We start from the raw sequence: 21822 nt of genomic DNA, 5'->3' as shown, positions 1-21822 counted from the left end.
CGAAATATTAGTCACGCGGCGTACGAACTATGCAAACGTATTTACGTTTATCGACAATCCTCTAAATATTCGGACGGCCCGACTTAAACGTGATATAAAAGCAGCTTAATACGGAATCTACATTTAGCTTCGTCGCCTACTGCCGTCTGCTATTATTTGACATTCGCTGGTGGGGATTTCCCATGGAGATAAGTGATAATACGTGTAAGCTGTAAAAACACACGTGCAACGTAAAGTCTGCGCTTTACACGCGTGTCAAGTAAAATTCGCCGAACGCCGCGTTACCTCCCAGGGATTAAATCACACACGTATGCACAAAGAGACGGTTCGAATTAAAAAAAATCTCGGTAATTATGTATCTCCTCGCGGGAATGCAGGTCTGTGTGCCATTCCAGCGTCACGCGGAAATGTCCCGCTCTCCTACCGCGGCTTCGGTACGTACTTCACTGATACCGCGTTCTCTCTTTGCGAGCGTCACGCAAAATGCAAAACTCGCTTCAAGGCATACACCATATCGCTGTGCTGAATATCCTTGTAATTCGTTGTAGCGGATACACCACAGCGAGGATCATCCGAAACCATCCCCGGGAATCGATGTAAAACGCAAAGCGAACGAGAGAGAGAGAGAGGGGGGGGGAAGAGAAAGAGAGCCGTCTGAAAATTGTGTTTTATGTAAGAATTTGCATTCCCCCCCGCTCGTGTCGACCGATATTCATGAGTGCCAGTGAGTTTAGTGCGGAGTGCACTTAAATTCTCAGACCCCATTGTTGAAGACGAGATACATAAGTAAGGCACGTAAATGCCGCAGTCTGGAAGCCAGCCGCGTCTTTCGTCTCACTTTCGGCACTTTTCTCCCCCATTTTCCCGGGGAATTACGTTTTGTACACAGCGTCCTTCAACCGTCCTAGACGGAATAACGAAGTCGCTTTCTTAGTCTCAGCGAACGAGGGTGGGAAGTTTCTCTCTCTCTCTCTCTCTCTCTCTCTCTCTCTCTCTCTCTCTCTCTCTCTCTCTCTGTCTCTTTCTCCGTCTCTCTCTCTCTCTCTCTCTCTCTCTCTCTCTCTTTCTCTCTCTCTCTCTCTCTCTCTCTCTCTCTCTGTCTCTGTCTCTCTCGCTTTGTCTGTCTGTCCGCTCGTCTGTCTGTCTGTTTCTCGTGTGCGGGCGCGCGCTAAGGGAGGCAAACGTGCCTTGGTATCGGAAGGCGAGAAGGACGCCTGGGAAGGATAGTGAGGAGCGCCAGAGAAAGGAACGTAACGCCAACGGAATGGATGGCGCGATGTGGCGAAGCTGTTAGTTTCGAGAAACGAACCCCAATGAAAAGGCTCTGCCTGCATCTAATGTCTCCGTCGCTTCGAGCGTTTCGCGATGACAGGATCGCCATGAATAGAACGAGCCGCGGCTCTCCGACGAGACGACGTATCGCGGACGGAGAGTACGCGGAACTCTCGTTACCGTCGGAACTTGTTTCATCGTCGGCTCCGCATCGGCTCTGCGAACGACTATGACTCCAAGGCCTTCGCCCTTGCCTCGTTTTCTTTTCGTTTTTGCCGGCTCGGGGCCGGCACGGTGAGTGGTCTTCTTCTTCTTCTTTGGCGTAAGTCGGAGAACACGTGCGCGCTATTGACGTCTCGACCAACGTTATTCGGCTGGACGATACGTGGGCTACACAACGGCTACTCTCGTGATTGGTAATTGATCACGGAGCGAGCGACCCACGAGACCTCGCTGGAGCTTGATAAAAAAGAACAAGAAAAAAAATAGAAAGACACTTGACGCGGCAGTTGAGTGGGCAGTGATATTTCCAGCGGCAGAAATAATTTTCGGAATTACAATCAATATCAGTTCCATTACGCATCGGGATAAATCAGGATAAATTCTGCCCGATCGGTAGCTATCGGTAGCAGACACGTCGTCGGTTTGTGATTTTCTACACACCGTCTATTCTACGACGGAATTTCTCATTAGATCTTCTTCCGTGGCAACGTGGAAGTGTAATGACTCTCCGAGATTCTTTATCACGCGACTTACTGCGTAGCAGTTGACGCGCCGGCGATACGTTTCGTTATGTAAAATTGCTGGCCGGCATCGAGACGGTGACTGCCGCTCTTGGTATAGACGCGACATCGGCGGCGACGTTGTCGCCGAGTCGCGGAGGTGTACGTATTGTTGACGCCGGAGTTGTGCAACTTTGCACGAAGTCGCAGAGGTAGTCTGCGGATATGCATGTCGTGCAAGAGAGTCGCTCTCCGTCGTCGTCGCCGAGGCGGTCGGTTTCGACGAGGAATGCGAAGGCAAGGCAAGAGGAAGACAGGACGCGACGCGATGCGCCGAGGAGGACTCAATCACGTCGTCGACGGAGCGACGACGCGTCGCTCCCATTGATCGACTCCGTTCATGGCAAACACGGGACTTTAGTCTCTCCACGGAGCGCGGAGATTCGACGCTTTGACGAGTCCGCGTCGTGACGGGACGAGCATGTCCGCTTTTCTTTATTCCTGCTGCCAGCGGCCGGCTTCCTCCTTCTGCGCGTTTGTCTCTTTGCGCTCGTCTCTTGAACGAAAACCTCGCGCATTCATGATCGCCTGAGTACACTTCCTTCATCTCGCGTCAGCTGGGCGACACGAGGTCGTCGATGCTTCAAGCACGTATGGACCAATATTCGTTTCTTCTTCTTCTCCAGCAGTGTTTTCATTACGACGCTCTCGTGTCAAAAGTTGCGGGTTTAATTTATCGGTCAGCTATTTTTACCAAATCGTCATCGTCGTCGTCGTCGTCGTCGTCGTCATCGGCAGCTACGACTGATCTCAGACCGATTCTAGCAGTAGTTAATTTCGCGAGCGTGTACGGGAAACTTCCTGCGTTTATTGCGCGTAGACACGCTCGATGATGAACGACAAAGTGCGGCGGGATGTAACGCGAAACGCAATGCGGCAAGAGTTTATGGCGCGACAAGTAGCTATTATTTGAACAAACGCTTCGCGCAAGTAGAATGCCACTTTGGAACGTATTGCGAGCTGCTTGCGGCAAGTCGCAGTTTACTTGCGAATTTCGACATGCATTATCGCATCATGTACGCACACGCGCATATATATACTCGTTCCGACGAAACACATATTTCACTATAATACAACATGTGTGTGCGCGTTCGCACGCGCGTGTATGTGTGTGTGTATGTACGTGTGATTTGCATAATATTCAACTTGAGCATATAAACTAATAATATTCGGCGAAACTTTATTGATACGCGCGTATAAACAATATTTAAAAATCGTCTGCAAACATGTCCATACACACGGCCATATAGCATTCGAAGAATGGTTGTTTTCCACACAATTAACTTATTACACATTAACCGCGTATTTAAATTAATATCCCAGTTCTCTACACCGATTTTCACGCGCGAACCACATTATGTGGTTCTGTGCTCCTCAAACATAAATTATACGCTAATGACTAGTGAATTAATTAAAACGAACATATTATTACATATTATAGCATTTGTGTAGGAGCATAGAATATTGAAAGATGCGCGACGCCGAGATGTTTTGTTTCGGACAATTACAGCGAGGAAGCATTTCACGCATGAGGGTGTAGCGATGAGACGAAGGCCATCGTCAACTTTTTAGAGAAGAGAGCAGAGTCGCAGAGAGAGAGAAAGAGCGAGAGAGAGAGAGAGAGAGAGAGAGAGAGAGAGAGCGTGTCGTAGCGATCACCGGCGAGCGTCAATCCGAGAGTATTTTTATGATTCCGTACATCACTATTTCATCGCGTTTCCTGTATACTTAATACTTTTAGGATCTAACTCGTTATTAAATACATTACAGCCATTATATCGGCTCTTTATCCCGATCCTACATTTGCATATCAATATATCAGATCGCAGTGGCATTGCTGCCATTAAATTATTATTAATTTATATGGGATTATCTACGATGAGAGAGGGATATATTCACATCGACGGTCAACCCCCGCGGCCAAATCTTAGCTCTATACATACGCGGGCAGTCCCTCCCCCTATTCCTTCCATCGTTGGAGTCTACGTCGCGCATCGTAATTGACGACCTTTCCGTTATGGCTCATTAACTCGATCTTCTGCCTCCTGCTTATCCAGTTTGCCATTCTTTTCATGTTGAACGCACAATAAATAAAGGTATTTTGGCTCAACGCGTTCAATGACTCACAATACCGGCTTCGGCTTTGTTCAGTTCTTCGTTTCTCGTTTCCGCGTGCAATTAAAATCACGAGACCAAAGTAACTCAGAGTCTTTGAAGAGTTACACGATTTAATCTCCGCTCTCTCTGACGGCCATCTTTTTTAACCTTTAATGAATGTCATCTACCCTCTTCACGCCCTTAGGAGGACACAGCTGTATAATTCTCTATCCAGCATTGCGTTTGCTGTCATATTCGTCGTGTCACATGCGTCTCAACCGCGTTATGAAATGTTATTTTCATCTATACCGGCGCGTAATTCTTCTTACTTTTTACAGGGACTTGCAGAAAAGAAAGAGAGAAATGAAAGAGAGTGAAGAGAGAGAGAGAGAGAGAGAGAGAGAGAGAGAGAGAGAGAGAGAGAGAGAGAGAGAGAGAGAGAGAGAGAGAGAGAGAGAGAGAGAGAGAGAGAGAGAGAGAGAAGAAAGTACAAGTCTCTATATAATCTGCAAACGTACATTTTTGCGCACGATGAATTAAAATGTAAATAACGACCGAGTAATTTTATTCCTTATCGCTATGTTCTCCATCGCGAGAAAGATCTCGCGATGTTTGACTTGAAACGTGTACGCGCGAGTATACGCACACCCACCCATACAAATCACCGTGTACTCCTTGATTTTAATTGCAGTCATTATGATAATTAAAGTTAAGTTATGTCCACGAGCGAAAAGTCGATAAAGCTCGTGGATTTGCTCCGTCTAGAAGAAGAGATAATTCTCCGTCGAGAGGATCTGCGCTATATCTGTGGATATAGAGGGGCGCGCGAGAGGGAGGGAGGTGGAAGGGGGTCGCGGAGGAGTGCGAGAGAGTGAGAGAGGGAGGTGCGAGAGCGGAAGGAGTACGATGAATAAAAAGGAGATAGGCAGCGCGATTTGATAAGACTTTACATTAATACAACTCTCTTTTGGAACATCCCACGAGAGACGGGCGGGCTACGACCTTCCTATATTTAACCTCGTCTCATCGAGCAAAAAGGAAACCGACTTATACCTCGGAGGTACTGTCTCGTTGGTTGAGATTACATGGATAATTGGGGTCTCCATCTACCTATTCTTTTCTCACATCTCATCCCACTCGACCTCTCTCAGACTAGCCTCCCTCGCTAACTATGGATCCACCACTTCGCGAGGGGAGCGCATCACCGCGGCCTTCCTTTGGCAAGTCGACTAGCTAATTCATCCACGGAGCCGCAACGACCGGGGGAATGGTGGCGGTTAGAAAATTGAAAGCACGGGCGGCGGTCAAGATCGCGTGCGGCGATCCTTCAAAAATTCCTGCTGAATAAATGGCTTGAGGGTGAAAAACAATCGTGACGATCGTTAACCGGCGAGGATGGAAAAGAAAATCTATCGCATTTAATAACGCTTTGGAGACGGGATTGAGAGGTACAATGAAACGGAACAGAGGTGGGAGATAAATCCGTAAAGTTTCCCGTGAGAAAGAAAGCGCCGCGTTTCGCAATTATTTTCCTCCCCTAACGTCGCCTGACGTCTTTGGATAAGAGGTACATTTCTAATCGTGATTTTCTCGCAATGGTCGTGTATGTGTATGTGTGTCTTGAATCAAGTTTGCGAACGGTCGCGTTATGCGTCTCGATACACAAATCGATCGGTCGGGCGGGTGAATGCACAACCGCTCGATAAAGCCTTGGCAAATTAAGATAGAGAGCGTGTAAAGCGATTTGACATGTCAAGCGATTATGCCATTGACATAATTCATTTTTGCCCGTGCGTCTTGGAGGGGTAGGATGAGAGAATAAAGTTAATCAAGCTATTGGTTCAAGATCGCGATTCGCAGTTCGCGTAACGGGCGCGAGGCGAGTACTGTTACCGCGTAAGTAACAGTGCCGCAAGTTTAAGACTCATTAGCGCTCGAGAGGTCAATCACTCTTACGGTATCATTAGTCACTTCGCCGTTGGCGAAGCCAATCACTCGTCAACGATATCTACGCCAACGCTCTGGAGAGAGAGATATAAGAAAGACGACTGCAGCGGCGAAATGCGCCGAAAAACGCGAAGGCCTCCCTCCCGCCCGCTCGCTCTCTTCTCCCTCCTCCGAGTATGAACGACTATTCCCTAGGAGGCTTCCCTTTCGGCGTCGTTCATCAGCGGCACAGGCGGCGGAAGTTGACGAGACCGACTGAATGTACACTCAGTAACGGAAGGAAGGGTCGCGCGCGAGCGGAAGCGAAGGACGCGTTCCGAGAATGGAGGGCTGATGAAGTACGACGGTAGCCACGCTCGCGAAGGGGCCGGTAGGTTATCAGCACGCACTGCCAGCTCAGGAATTTGCTCGCTCGCTCGCTCGCTCGCTCACTCGCTCGTTCGTTTGCTCGCGCATTTGCGACTGATCGTAAATGCGGTGCGAAGCGTTCAAGCAAGCTGAAAGAAAGAGAGAGCGAGAGAGCGAGAGAGAGAGAGAGAGAGAGCGAGAGAGCGAGAGAGAGAGAGAGAGAGAGAGAGAGAGAGAGAGAAAGTTCGGGCCGCGCGCGGGCCGAGCCGGGCTGGGCCGGTACCGACCCGGTACTCTCCACGGGAGCGAGAACCCGGGCCCTTTACATCGCTAATATCGCGCGATTGTGGTGCTCCTTACTTCGCCCCATGGAGCGGGAAAGAATGTCTTTTCGCGCGGTCTCCCGGCGCCCGCGAGCGCTGACGAACTATTGTGGACAGGCCGTCGTGTTGACGAGAGGCGGGAGCGCATCACAATGGTCGGCAACGGGCGTTCGACTGGATGGAATTTCACTCCGACGAAATTTAATTTCTTCGCGAGCTCGTGTCCGAGGAAACGCGATAGAGCGTCTCGCAAGGATTGGATATCCAACCTTGGCGTCAGCGTCGGCTATGGCGGTGGAGCGTAGGGAGCCGGATGACGGGAGACCGGCGGCGGCAGCGGCGGCGGCGGCGGATGCCGCGGCGGGGGAGAGACGATCGTGAGATGCCGTGAGAATCAGACTGCGGGGGGTTGGCGCGGACTTAGCGGGTAGAAGTGAGACGCGGGAACGCCCGTACGAACGGACGTGGCCTTTTTCCGTTGAAAGAGCGAAAAATGAGGATTCCGTGCGCGGAGGCGGAGTTATTGAATATCAAAGTTTCGAAATTTCGCGGTGCCAGCAAAGTTCACTCGAAAACATAACTTATAAGTAACTTCGACTCCGGGGCGGGGTGGGGTGCGACCGGCTACGGGGTATGAGGATAGGGAGACGACGACGGGTCACCCGACTAAGGGTGAAAAAGCAGAAGGGCGGAAGTCTGGAGTCGGGCTGGAAATGGCGGGAGTGGAGTCACGCTCGTGCACGGAGGGAGGGGGCGGGGGAGGAAGGCGGAGAGCTGCCGTGGGGTGGCGGACGCGGGTGGAACACGAGGCCGGGATCATTCGTCTCCCTGAGCCGGAAGTTAGGCTGAGCCCCGACTCGAGGACGAAGTTTGGTCAGAGTCCAAGTCGCTAAAAGGAAGAAAATTTCAGAAAATACTGAGGAGACGCGTGTACGTCGCGAGCCATTGGAGAAATTTAGCGCGGCCGGTATAGCGTTGCGGCTGGCCTCGCAAACTCGCGAAACTCTTTTAAACGAACTAACGTCGGCAACATCGCCCACGGAATGTTCTCCACAGGGACAAGGAGAACTCCCCGAGCGTGAACACGGGCTCTAAGATAAAGAGAGAAGGAGAGAGAGAGAGGGACAGAGAGAGAGAGAGAGAGAGGGCGGAAGGAGGGAGAGGATAAAAGTCGGGGATAGAAGGATGTCGTACAGGATGGGCTTGCATTGCACTACCGCAATACCGGGCGCCACCAAGAAAATGCTCTCCCGGCGGCAGGAAGAAATCCCGCGAAGATGCGTGGCTTCTCCAGACGCGGTTTTAATGGCACCGGAAAGTCGGTCTTTGTGATATAAGGTACACGTAAGCGTCCCGCTTAACCCCGACCACGCGCGGACCATGTAATTTCGTTCGGCTCTTAAATGGCTTTATAAAAAGACAAGTACAGAAGAGGTAGAGAAAAATCACAAGATCGCCAACGACGTTTGGGCTTATTTTCGCGCGTGTTTCGGTATACATATTTGCAAAATCGCTCCGCGTCCAGAGAAACGACGAGGGAACGGTTTTAATTGGGACACGGGCATGATGTGAAGGAAAAAAGGTATCTCCCCTAAAAACGCTGTCCCTGATGCACCTCTCTGTATCGATATGCGTCTCTTGTTGTTTAACGCTGATGTTACGTAATGTCTAAATATTTTATACGATATTACACGAGTGTAATAACAAAAATGCAGGCAAAAATGCAGCAACGATACCGCGGTATAATTTCTTGCATTGTTATGTCGGAATTATATCTGCCGGTTGCTCGTTATTTTTACATTATGAAAGCAAAGTTGCACGCGAGGGCGCACGCACGCGCGCGCGTTCCTGCCTCTCAATCCGTAGAAATAAAATACGCGGATTATACAAATACACCGTGCGATATTTTCCATTTATTCGTACTTAAATAATTCCGACGCAAAACGAAGTCGGGACAATGCGCGTAGCACGATACATTCCGAAACTTCCGCGATTTCACGGTCTTTTCTAATATTCTCGTGTCTCCTCTCGTCCTCCCCTTTCTCTCTTTCTACAAATTCTCAAACCGCAACCTTACAAGCAGGCCGACGGGCGCGGCGGCAAGATTGAGGATAATTTTGAGAAGGAAGGCTGAGAGGCGCAAAGCTACCGTTATCTTTATTGGTCGACAATCCGTTCTCGCCCCGTATAATAAAAGTAAGCTTTCAGCCGAGTGTTTCCGCACAAAATTCGATCGCTTTTATTCCTATGGTAATGCGGTGGAGGACAGTTTTCTGGACCATTACAGTCGCAATCCGCGCGCCCTTAAACCGTACCTTCGCACGTACTGTACGCGGAAGTTCGAGAGGACGTCGTCGCTATACACACGAAGTGTGCAGCAGCCGCGTCGACTTTGCAAGTAGAAACTGAACGTCACTAGTCGGACATTAGCACCCGCTTGTTAGCGCGCGAGTGTCGCCCGTAAGATACTTGAACGATCCACCCTCACATCAATCGCATAATAATTATATCCTTTTGACGAAAATACCGCGGACGAACAGCATCGCCTCCTTTCCCACCGTTCTGCTTCGCTCACTGTGTCTGCGCTACGCGCAAATCACATTTTTATCGCGCGGCCGGAGCTACAAAGTAGCGTGGTGACTTTTAACGACGCTTTCACGAGAAATGCCGCTGGGGGGCTACCACGTTCGCCAAGTCGCGCGTCCGTGCGTGTTGGTTCGTCGCGCACCGTCGGAATATCGTTCGCACGGATTGACATATACACACCGAGCGCGCACGCTCGGATGACACGGGCGATGGCGCGAGCCCCTGTATTTACCTTTCATCGCGTTTGCCGGCCGATATTCATTTCAAGCGTAACTGCCCCGGCCTATCGTTATTTCGGAAGAGTCCAGGTTGCGGGCGTTCGCGTCGACAAACGGACACGGGCAGTAATACCGTATAGTGACGGCGTTGGCGGCAGCGGCGGCAGCGGCGGCGGCGGCGGCGGTGAATCCGCGCCGCACCGACCCGTTGCTTTCGGCCGGTAGTCATAAATTGAATACTAATTGACACATGCGAGGCGTGCCCGTTGTATTTCACGCGTTCAACTTTCATCGCGCCGGCCACTGTGTTTAAATGGCGGCATATATGCGCGAAGATATAAATTTGCGGATAAATACGCACGACAGCCGGTTAATGCGAGCCGAGTCCCACCCTGACTCCTCCGCGCCCTCAGCCCTCGCACCAGCCCAGTCGTGCGCCATCTGAATCAATACCTACTTGTTTACTGGACCGCTGCCAACGGGATTTCACCGAACCGGCGATCGTACCATCCTAATTAATTCCATCTTTTGTTGCGGCACCCGATGTCTCGTAATACGAACGATTGCTTAAGACGGGAGAACAGAGTGGCCTCGTCAGAAGTCTGGAGACTTCCGTCAGGAGCGACTAATTATTAAGGAAATTCCACTTCCTGTCTCGCTCTCCCGATTTCTCTCTCTCTCTCTCTCTCTCTCTCTCTCTCTCTCTCTCTCTCTCTCTCTCTCTCTCTCTCTCTTTCTCTCTCAGCCTGGCTCGCCGCCTACCGATTTGACTTGCTCCGTTGCAGCTGCCCGGAGTTTAGAAGTGATAGACTCAACGACTTCGCAAGGATCGACAGGCAGGCTCTCAAACCCTCTAGTTCGATCGGGACCGACCGATAATAATTCAATTAATCCGGCAGACGCGCGCGGGCGCGCGCAAGATTCACGAAAACGTTGGACGTGTGAGTGCGGAAAGGATGTTGATACGTCGCGGTGATGTCATCATCAGATTGCGGGACTCGTCACGAAACGCGATACAATGTGTAGTGTGAATTATAGCCAGATAAGTCTCGCTTTATCCCTTAGCATTATCGATGAGATTTATGCGTCCAGGTAGAGTATTGTCCCATGGTAATTGGTAGATCTTCCATAGAATTAGACATATTAAATTACGAGGGTCATTAAATGTGCCGGTCAGATTTATTGCCGTTGTAGAGTGGGAGGGGGAGGGGGATGTGAGCATATTATACCCTATTACCACAGATAAAGGGGGGTCGAAAGCAGACGCCTATATTTCACAGTGATACTTACGGGGCTTTCTTTGGTGAAAAAATAAAAGGAAAGAAATCTTTCCGTAGTGAATGGCCACTTTCTCCTGCATAGTAATCACGTTTTGAGAAATCTTCTTTAAAATATAGATATATATATATGTATATGTATATACATATATATGTGTATATACATATGTGTATACATACATACACACATATATATATATATATATATAAATACACACATACATATCTGCGAGGAATCGTTTGACGCATTTCGTGGGAATTTAATTACTCGTGACTTACGTAATGAAATGCTTTAACCAACTTTACACACGCTATAATAGCGAAAAAGATAACAATGAAGGTATTACACTTGTCCGGTGAATAAAACGTCTATAATAAACGATCGACGTACAGTTAACGGTTACTATGGTGACGGGTATCTTATTAATCTTGTTAATAAAATGTTTTGCATTATACGGCGACCATTACGTCGTATGGATGAGAAATCATGAAATCGCGTTTGAAGTGGATGAAAATATGTTGCAGCAATATAAAACGAAATATATTAATATACGAAATATATTAATAGCCCGACTTACATATATGTGTACGTCACTCTTTACGTTTAGAGTAAACAATGCCCACCACACTCGTTACCGTTTTTCTGTCTCGATGTAGAATTAAAGAGGAATATCGTGCAATAGATCGCGATGACTGTGTATTTTTATATATGATACTGTGTCAGAGAACAGTAAATTATGCAAGCTCTCAAATTTATCGGACGCAGCGTTAAGAGCTTATACCTTTCATACTCGAAAAACTGTACACAGATACACAGATACTCAATTATTTCAAAACGTAAAGCTACGGAGATATAAAAAAGATACACGTGAGAAATATGCACTGTGAGAAAAAGAAAGAAATATAGAAACGAGAATAGAATAAAGTAGAATAGAATAGAATATAGCTTATCTAATAGAAATATAATCTCAATCAAATAAACTCGATATCCTTTTCTTTTCAGGGGGAAGCAAAGCGCGTGAGCATCACGAGGCGTTTCTTGACAGATAAAGATGATGGTGGAGGTGAAGAGATTACGGAAATTGCACGTCATTTAGCGCTGTCACATCATTAATATCGCGATTCATCCGCGTTCGAACTGTCGTAGGTGAAACAGACGTTATCTATCACTTGCCACTTTAATGTATCGGTTTTTAATCATACCCGTACTCACACCGATTACTCCTTCTTGATAATCGAATGCTATTCGTAATCAGCTGGATGCTTGCTTGATGTACGAGGTATACATTATCGACTCATTTATTATCAATAAATTATGTTCATAAGTACGTAATCTTATTACTGTGTGTAACTGTGAATGGGATTACCGGTTATGACTTTCCTTGAAATTTACTTAGTAATACCGTATAATATAATTAGTAATACGGTACGTGATTTATACTTAATCAGAAATTATAACACACGCGAGATATAGAGAACACAGACGACGTTACTGACAATTTAACGTGAAACATGGGTAAATAGTATCCGGGAATTTCGAATTATAAAATAACGAGGTAAGAGTCGCACAACGCGTGCAACGTGAAAGAGGCACGGGATGTGCTTGAAATTCAAAGCGCCGTCTAGTTTGGCGAGTAAGGGTGAAAAGAGGACGGCTGTGTGTATCGGTTTCTGTTAACGAATGTCGGGGTAATCGAAGCGAGCGCGCAGAATGATGAGTGCATCCGGCGGTTCTAGATTTGTCACACCGCTTTCGCTCTGAAACGGATTATTCGCATCTTTTTCCGTTCTATGCACCCGTCCGCCTCTCTCTCTCTCTCTCTCTCTCTCTCTCTCTCTCTCTCTCTCTCTCTCTCTCTCTCCCTCTCCGGCGTGTACGCGATAGCACGTAGCTGTTCTCGCATCGGTTAATTAAATGGTTCCCCCGGCTCTGGAATCGCGCATCCTTTTGTTCGCAGCACCGAGAAAATTATAAACTGCGGAATATACGCTACGAGTCGGGGGTGGTTCGCCCCGTACCTGACTGTAAAACGTAATATATATACACTTCTTTCTCTCCCTTTCTCTCTCTCTCTCTCTCTCTCTCTCTCTCTCTCTCTTTCTCCCTTCATCTCACCGAAACAAAACAAATCGTGCGGCGCGCCTAGATATTTCCGTAATTCAACTTCAGAAACAGCTGGCGAGTTTCTAGCTCGCGGCAAGGTGCATCCTGATCTTCTCGCGATGTTGAGCTGCCGTGCAACGAAACGCGTCCATTTACGAATGCAATGGCTTATCTACAGTCATACAGGGAACGCGTTCCGTACATGTCGCTTTGTAGCTTTGTGCACGCTCGTGTGGTACATTTATGTAACGGGTTATACGATACTAGAGACAGGAAAAGAGAGAAAGAGAGAGGGAAGCCGGGACCCGAGTCGAAATTTTAGTTCCACGTTAATCCTACAAATTCCGTCAAACTTAAAAGACCAATGAGGAATCTCGAGATGTAAAACTATTGTTTTATTTACTTTGATGCTGTGATTATTTGCAGCCGTCTTTTCCATGCGAGTGTTGAAAGAGGCTTTTTTTTAGAATTGTTTGATATTTATAACAATTATTATTTAATATGCAATTATATTTTAGTATAATTACATTTTTTAATACAATTATTACATTTATACTTAATTTTTCCCGTTAATTTTTTAATGAGCAACATGTTAATCACGTATTTACTTAACTGCAGACAGTGTCATAAGATAATCACCTTTTAAATGATCAATAAAAATTGATAGGTAGGTAATGAGTGAAAAATACAGGGTGCACGATTTATCTGAAGACATTGAAATATCTCGAGAACTATGCATTGGATAAAAAAAGTGATTAATAAAAGTTGTTAGTCTCGAAGGGGGACATCCAATGATACGAAACTCGACCTCCCACCCCACCCCCTGGGGATGGCAACTTTGAAATCTTAAATGGAAACCCCCATTTTTTATTGCAGATACGGATTCTACGCCACAAAATACGTAAATTTTGTCCGAAATTTTTTTTTGATTCGTGATAGATGGCGTGATAGATAATCGCAAAAAATTATATTTTCCGCAATTCTCCAAAAATGATCATTGGATTGAGAAATAAAAAATACCTGTTCAATATTTTTAAAGAACATAATAAAAGTTATCCCCCCCATCCTCTCGGGGTAGGGTGGGTGATAACGTTCAAATCTCAAATGGGGACCCACATTTTTCATTGCAGAATTAGATTGTACGTGAAATTTTTATTGAAACAATTTTTTTCATTCGTGATAGATAGCGTTGAATTTTTCCGAGAAACTACTTTTAGCGTTACACAGGAGCAACGACGAGGACGTAGTAGTTTTATGTTCCCTTCAGGTGCTTTTTTAATGTGAGTCCCCTTGCCTCTCACAGATCGGGGTGCTTTTTTAATGTGAGTCCCCTTGCTTCTCACTGTTCAATTAATTAGAGTAAGTGTTCGAAATTTTTACCTTCAACTTCAATACACTTATTGATCCTTTTTTCAAATGACTGTACACAGGATAGAAGCATATCTGCGGGAGTTTCAGCGCAAGCGTTTCTTATGCGTTCTATCATGTTTTCACGAGTTGTTGGCACTTGTTGATAAACCTTATCTTTTAGGTTAGGTTGATAAACCTTATCTTTTTAATAACTTTTATTATGTTCTTTAAAAATATTGAACAGGTATTTTTTATTTCTCAATCCAATGATCATTTCTGGAGAATTACGGAAAATATAATTTTTTGCGATTACAGAGCCATCTATCACGAATAAAAAAAAAAGTTTCGGACAGAATTTACGTATTTTGTAGCGTAGAATCCGTATCTGCAATAAAAAATGGTTATTCCCATTTAAGATTGCAAAGTTGCCCCAACCCTCACCCCCAGGGGGTGGGGTGGGAGGTCGAGTTTGGTATCATTGGATGTCCCCCTTCGAGACTAACAACTTTCATTAACCATTTTTTTTTATCCAATGCATAGTTCTCGAGATATTTCAATGTCTTCAGATAAATCGTGCACCCTGTATATATAACGCATTTTCTTCTCATTTCTTTCTAATTTTCTCTTTTCTTTGTTTCTTTTTTTGAAAGTTCAATGAAATTTGAAGCTCTTAAAAGAACCGATCAGAACTCTGTAAAAGGAAAAGTTATAGTTATGTGTCCAATAATGCTATTTAACCATAGAGATTTAAATTTAGATCCGATACAATGACAAGGATAAACAGAAGCAAAAAAGGTCGTTACTAGATTCCAAATAGGACGTGCAATCCAACGAGTATTATTTGACGAAGAAATCGGCATTTGAAAGATTAATGTTAAATGTTATAAGGCCGTAGTATTCATAATTATAAATTATTTACAATATTTGATTGAGTGCATAATAAATTATAAATTCGTATACATGGACCGTTCGGTTGTTTGGGTCAATATTTCTTGTTGTATGAAATAATGTAATAACTACAGATGCAGATTGGTGAATTGGAAATGCATGAAACATTATTACAATTATTTGTTAAATGATAACAAGCTATGAAAATGCCAGTCCAAATTTTGACTCAGGTATTTCTTTACTCTCGATACGTTCGTCAAACGTCAAACGTTTCGAAACGGAAATCTGTATAATAAATAAGTTTGACATATTCGGTAAATATATGAAGTGATGCTGCCTCGTGTACCCTACATCCTTCGTCCTGGCTTCCCAACCTAACATTTTGGCTGCTCCATCGTGACTGATACTAATATTGATATTGATATTAGCACTGACACTGACACCGACACTGATGCTTGCGACACGATTCAAGTACGTGTTAAATAACGTGATACTAACGAGAGCCTAATTAAGCATCTAAAAAGGGAGAAGAAGAAGTAATATATAAATATGTTTATGTCTGACCATCTTGAAGGACCCGGAATGTTTTGGTTGTTGTGATCGCTCGCGAACGAGCGGCGACGGATGGTAATTGATGGACAGAGGGATGACTCTCCTGCCGATTGTTTAGTGTGTACTCTCAGGTGTCATACATGTTTTCGTGACTGAGCTTAGCGGTATATTTCTTGCAAAATATTTCACCCGCTATTTGAAGTACGTTTCATGGGATTTTTATTGGCATCTCGCGTTAATTAACATACTCTAATCGAGTTGTATCAGTCCCGATTGTCACGACAAGGCAGATAAAAGCAAGATGCTGGAAACTAAAACGGAAGACGAGGATGCAGTTTGTTAGGACGTATAATATATTTCTAGATGTATATTGATATATTTCTCTTACACTTTCAACGCCAAAGAAGAAAGTGCAAAGAGATTATGAAGAAACAAAATTTACTTTATTTGTCCACTTAATCATGTCCATTGTCACTTACTCATTGACCTTTTTTATCTTTCTTGGACATTTACCGTTTAGATTATTTAGCATTTGCTTATCTCACTGTATCTGCAGCTGAGTAAATTATATAACCAACATAATGAATATTGAATTTAAGAATAAAGATAAAATGCAGAGATAATAATTAAATATATTTAGTAATTCTGAATACTGATTTTTTTATAACAATTCGATACAGAGAAATTAAATAATGATTTATCGTATTACGCGCACAAATTACGCCAATATAACCTATAATGGAATTTGTATTTGAAATTAAACATGGAAACTACAGTTCAACTTAGAAGCTTTTATCGTGCGATTTTCGATACCGCTTGGAAAGGTGCGTTATTAAAACGGGTTGTACAAAATGATTACTTCGCGGCGCGTATACGTATATTTTTTGTGGTTGAGCGTCCTATTTCGAAAAAAAAGTATCGTGGATGCATTCCTCACTTGCAAACAAATGGCGAGTATGCGTTAGTGGTATAGGTAAGTCGGGACAACTGCAGCACCGTACAACTGCGCGTATTTTATTTTGTTCATCCGCAATACGAAAGAACGTTTAACGCGGACTCGCCGGGTCCGTGTTGCGAAAATTTATTTACGTTAAAAATACGAAATATGCACGGCTGGCGCTACGATTCATTACTATTGCAGTGTCAGACATTTTTTCGCGTCTAATAAAAAGATTAATTCGTGCGATACATCCATGTAAGTTGCGCAAACGCGGCGCGTATACGAAAAGTAGCCGCATCATCGAGGCAATTTGGGAAATTATATTTTTCTGATCGGCAATCGGCTCGCATAAGACCTATTTTTCCTCAGTTCTCTCATTTTTTCTTTTTTTCGGATTTGATATCCGTTGAATACCGTTGAATCCGTTGAACACGACAAACTGAGATAGAGATCACCGATATAATAATAAAGTAAGATTAACGTAATGATAAATCAAATTCAGCGGGGAATGACTCGTTTCAAATATGCCTCGAAAGAGAGAGAGAGAGAGAGAGAGAGAGAGAGATCTTCGCTCATTTCTTCCCGACAATTAGAAATTACGCGGGAGAAGAAAAAACGATTCACCCCGGCTATTTCCGGAGAAAGAGAGAGAGAGAGAGAGAGAGAGAGAGAGAGAGAGAGAGAGAGAGAGAGAGAGAGAGAGAGAAGCAGGAGTTTCCATAACATTTACTTGCAGCACGCAAACTTCGTCGGACTTCCTTAGTTATATTACGTTTCTCATGGTTAGACAGGCACGATCGAGCGCGAAATCGAGATGACATTAAACTATTAGCTACCGATTCATGCGTGAGAGTATACGGCGAGCTTCGAACTCGGTCCAAAATTGTGTCCTTTCACATGCAGAGGACGAGAAGAGGTAAGCTTAATTGACCGCACATCTAAAGCGGAGGAATCCGAAACGCTACGGTTTGTCTTGTAAGAACGAGCGTGAAACTGCAGAAGGAGAGAAGGAAAGAAAATATTCGGCGCACACGTGTGTTCACGTGGTTCCCGACCGAAGAAAGACGCGCTTTTCCGCCCGTCGATAGCATGTCGATTGCTTTTACTCGCGTTGGATATTCTTCGAGATCACTCCGTGTCTTGCGAGTTTTCTTACAATAAATGCCGATGCGTGATATCGAAGATCGAGTTTTACACTCGGCAAACGCGAGAGAGCCGTGACGCGTCTCAGGAAGCAGTTAGAGATATTGTTAGCCAGTCTCTCGCGTAACAAAGGACGGCACAATGCCATCAGAGTCGCGAGTACGAAAGAACCATCGCACGTGGATTCTCGATGATCGACAGTCGACTTCATAGCGCAGGCAAATAAAGCTGCGATGCTAAAAATCACAGCGGCAGATGCTGCGAACAGTATCTCCGTGACGGATCCGTACGTATTGAATATTAGACGATGTCTCCGGTGTGTGGACAACATAAACATACAATAGATATTCATATGGCGGCCAGATGCCGCGGTCGTTTTATCGCGCGCCACGGTAGAAGTGCATGTATCAAAAAGCTATGTACATACCCACACTTGGCGTAATGCACGCGCACGCCACTTATTTGAATATTCATGTAACATAGATATGGAAATCGAGCGTCGTAAAGCAGATAACATTCTCCAGATCTCGTTGCGATCTGACAGTTTGAATTACAACCGCGGCTTCTGAATTTGATAATTTTTATCGCGCCCTACGGTAATACGACGAGGATTCAGCACGGTGCGCTGTGGCATTTACAAGCTACATCGACAAGGAAAAATATCAGCCACGGTGAAAACAAAGTTATGCAATTAGTCGTTAGTCCCTTAGCGAGAGCGAGAGCGAGAAAGAGCGAGAGAGAGAGAGCGAGAGAGAGAGAGAGAGAGAGAGAGAGAGAGAGAGAGAGAGAGAGAGAGAGAGAGAGAGAGAGAGAGAGAGAGAGAGAGAGAGAGAGAGAGAGAGAGAGAGAGAGAGAGCGAGAGAGGACAAGAAGAAGGAAGGCGAGAGCGACGAAAATGAAGGAAACGAAGAACGTACTTGAACACAACATGGGCTTCTGGTATATTGGTTTAATCGCCTTTCCACTTAGCTTTCCCTTCTTTTCCGTAACCCTCGAAACAAAGTCCCTAAAGATGAAGTAGGAAGTTCACTGGACACCCGCTATACTTTCCTTCTCGAACTCGATAACGAACTTTGTTCGCAACCAGTTTTCTTTTCTTTCGGGGTGTTACTGCTACAGGACGATCTATTTATTGAAATTGGAAAATACAACCTAACTTTTCGGTTGCGTGCAGATCGCTCTTGGTATAATGGCGGCACGTTAATCCTTTCTCTCTAGCCTTTCCTCTGACGCGCGAGTATCGCAGAAACTGGCAGCGCAAACCAGTGTGATTTTTCATGTAAGTTATTCATCAAGATACAAAGCAGCTTGAGATTTCCCTTTCGAGAAACTTTGTCTCTCTCGAGAATGCCGAAGGCATTAGAATATGAAAGTTTTATTTGAGCGTAAAAATATATACGGGAGGACGTTTTGTTTAAAAGAAATTACCCAGGAGCATCAAGAGTCACACAGTTTATACGATAGCGATAACAAAGAGAATGATCACTTCGCGGCACAATGTTTCACCTCACATTCTCAGAAGTTTCCGTAAGACACAAATCCATCGCCCCGGTGTATCCCTTTGCCTCTATCTTACAGGAGTTCGTGACTTACGACGGAGTTGCATCACGTTGGCCGCGCCGAGAAGTCGAAGTGCTTCGCAATCGTCCTCCAATTAGCGCTCCGAAGCTTTCCGAGTTAGCAACTTTTCTTCACGGAAGATAGGATTTGCGGGAGAAGGTATTAAATATCGTCGAAAGTGTGAAACATACCGGGCTCATTTCGCGTCTTGTACCTCGAGCTTTGCGAAAAAGCGCGGAAAAATTTCTTTGTCGTCGCCATAATGGAAAACGTGTCTTTTACACAAGGAAACATCAGAAACGCGCGCCGTCCTTAAATCCTTCTTAGGTCATTAATGTCCTTTCCAAGTAACTCCATTTTGTCACTCTTTCGCGCGGTTGAACTTTTCCCGGTCGGTGACCAATATGACACTTACATACACGTTAAAAAAGAAAAAGGAGGAAATTGCACGGCATTAAACGGTGTTCGTGAGTAACACCGGGCTATATTTCACGAACGCGAATTTGGATATTGACGTATCGCGTTTCTTTATCGCGCGAGCAAACGTGCAAATCGCCCTGACACGCGCGTGAAACACGAGAGACAAATGCGGACGAATGACAAATGATGATGAAATATACGCGCGTGGAACGACACGCGAATCTCGCGGAGTTGAAAATTTAAACTTTGCGACGTGCGGAGCTTGTAAATTCGTAGCTTGTAAATCGAACGAGTATAATCGTTATAATGCAGCTATTCGTTTTCGCGTGCTGCCGCACGGAGCACGAGAAATACGGTGACATATTCCTGGTAAGAATCCATTCGGTGGAACATGGGGGGACCTTTTTCACTCGGTATATGGTAGTAATTCCTTATCTGCACCTACTACGTAGGTCGCGTACTCACGATATCTACGCGGGGGAGGCGGGGGAAAGTCGCCGCGGACATTGTGATCGCGATTTATATAGATTCTATCGATTCGATTCCCAGGCGGTTCAAAATTATTCAAGTCGGCGAGTGCTTATAAAGTGCCATTGACAACGGTCTGTGAAGCGGAATATATCGGTTAACCCGCCACATCGGATGCGAACGTACATAATGGCGTATCTGCATTTGCGAACCTGCATGAATCTCGGCGATAATTTCAACGATTCTCGTTTCAGTCTATCGAGCGAGAGAGAGAGAGAGAGAGAGAGAGAGAGAGAGAGAGAGAGAGAGAGAGAGAGAGAGATGCCGCAACATTGTATCTCGCAAACGCGTCTTCCATCTCCGCGCGATATTTCCGTAGGTAAGCGCGCTTTACGCCCTCGGGATAATCTTCAGTGTCTCTTCTCGTTGGTATGTTTTCATCTGCATTCGCTTAAAGTGCGGATTGTGTTAAATTGAAGCCGTCGAAAGCAGACGTACGAGGAAAATTTGGAAATTTCAGTTACGACTCATCCCTATCAAACTATACGGACGGGCGGGTATTTTCGAGTCACAAAAGAACCGCCGTGAATTGCATTTGCGATAAAAATTGCACGCGATCGTTATGCATTCGCATTTGCGACGCATTATCTCCGGGAATATATTCACGTCGGCATAAGCCTCCGCGCTCGAATTTTTGCGTAACATCGTGTTTTCGTGCATCGACACAATTTCGGATTCGGTTCTGTCGACGGGATCGTGGTGTTCCTCTCGCCCGAGGATTACCAGGCGCCAATAAAGTATCGCGCTTTTGCCTTCGTTAGACACTCTTTGCGGACGCGACGCGGCGCGAGGCGAAGGATCAGAAGGAGAACGTGGAAATGGCGCGAGATACTCAAGACTTCAGCCGCGGTGCTGATGTCGCCGAGCTGAGATTTATCGGTTTCCTGAATCATGGCGACGTGGCTGTCGAAGGCAGTCTAATTGATTTTTCCGCCCTCGCTCCTTACTACTTCACCTCATCCCACCACCTCTTCAACCATCCTTCGCGCCACGTTCCGGAGAATTTTATAGCTCGATGTGAAACTTGCCGCTCGGCGCGCCGTGTAACCCTTTTGGGAAAATCACGCCGCTGGAAATTCAGTCGACCGAACAAAGACGCCACACCGTCTCTCTCTCTCTCTCTCTCTCTCTCTCTCTCTCTCTCTCTCTCTCTCTCTCTCTCTCTCTCTCTCTCTCTCTCTGCGAGCTCTTCATGTACAACTTGAGGATATGAAGTGTAAAAGTAAAGAAAATGTAATTGTACATATACACGCGCGCGCGCGCGCGTGCGCCCGTGTGATCACGTGAGCTGATGATCCGGCTGAGTTTCATATAAACGCGAGATGTTTCGATCCGATACGAAGGACAGACGGAGAGTTGAGCGATCGAGTCGTGGATCACGATAATCTGCGCTGTTCATCAACACTTACGCACCGTTCGAGGCATTCGTTTACCGATCCGACATTTTTCAAACACACGCGCGTCGGCACAGGTACTGTGGAAGTGAC

General features: G+C 45.6%; 1 protein-coding gene across 3 annotated transcripts in view; it reads left to right on the top strand.

The window, feature by feature from the left end:
* LOC105181706 (uncharacterized) overlaps positions 1-21455 on the top strand; it is a 263572-nt gene extending 242117 nt beyond the window's left edge. For 2 of the 3 annotated variants that reach the window (XR_003114142.1, XR_003114141.1), the window contains exon 6: positions 11854-11882. Coding sequence is in view for 1 of the 3 variants with exons in the window: in XM_025306572.1 (XP_025162357.1) it covers positions 11854-11914; positions 19406-19485 (141 nt within the window). In the remaining 2 variants the exon portion in view is untranslated. Of the gene's footprint in view, positions 1-11853; positions 11915-19405 lie in introns of those variants that run through there. The other variant, XM_025306572.1, reaches the window with a different exon arrangement.
* The last annotated feature ends 367 nt before the right edge of the window (positions 21456-21822 follow it).

Source organism: Harpegnathos saltator, unplaced genomic scaffold (genome assembly GCF_003227715.2).
Source record: "Harpegnathos saltator strain DR-91 unplaced genomic scaffold, Hsal_v8.6 scaffold789, whole genome shotgun sequence".
In the NCBI taxonomy this organism is placed as follows: domain Eukaryota; kingdom Metazoa; phylum Arthropoda; class Insecta; order Hymenoptera; family Formicidae; genus Harpegnathos; species Harpegnathos saltator.
The sequence above is the reverse complement of the archived record's forward strand: the minus strand, read 5'-3'. Positions and strand labels throughout refer to the sequence as shown.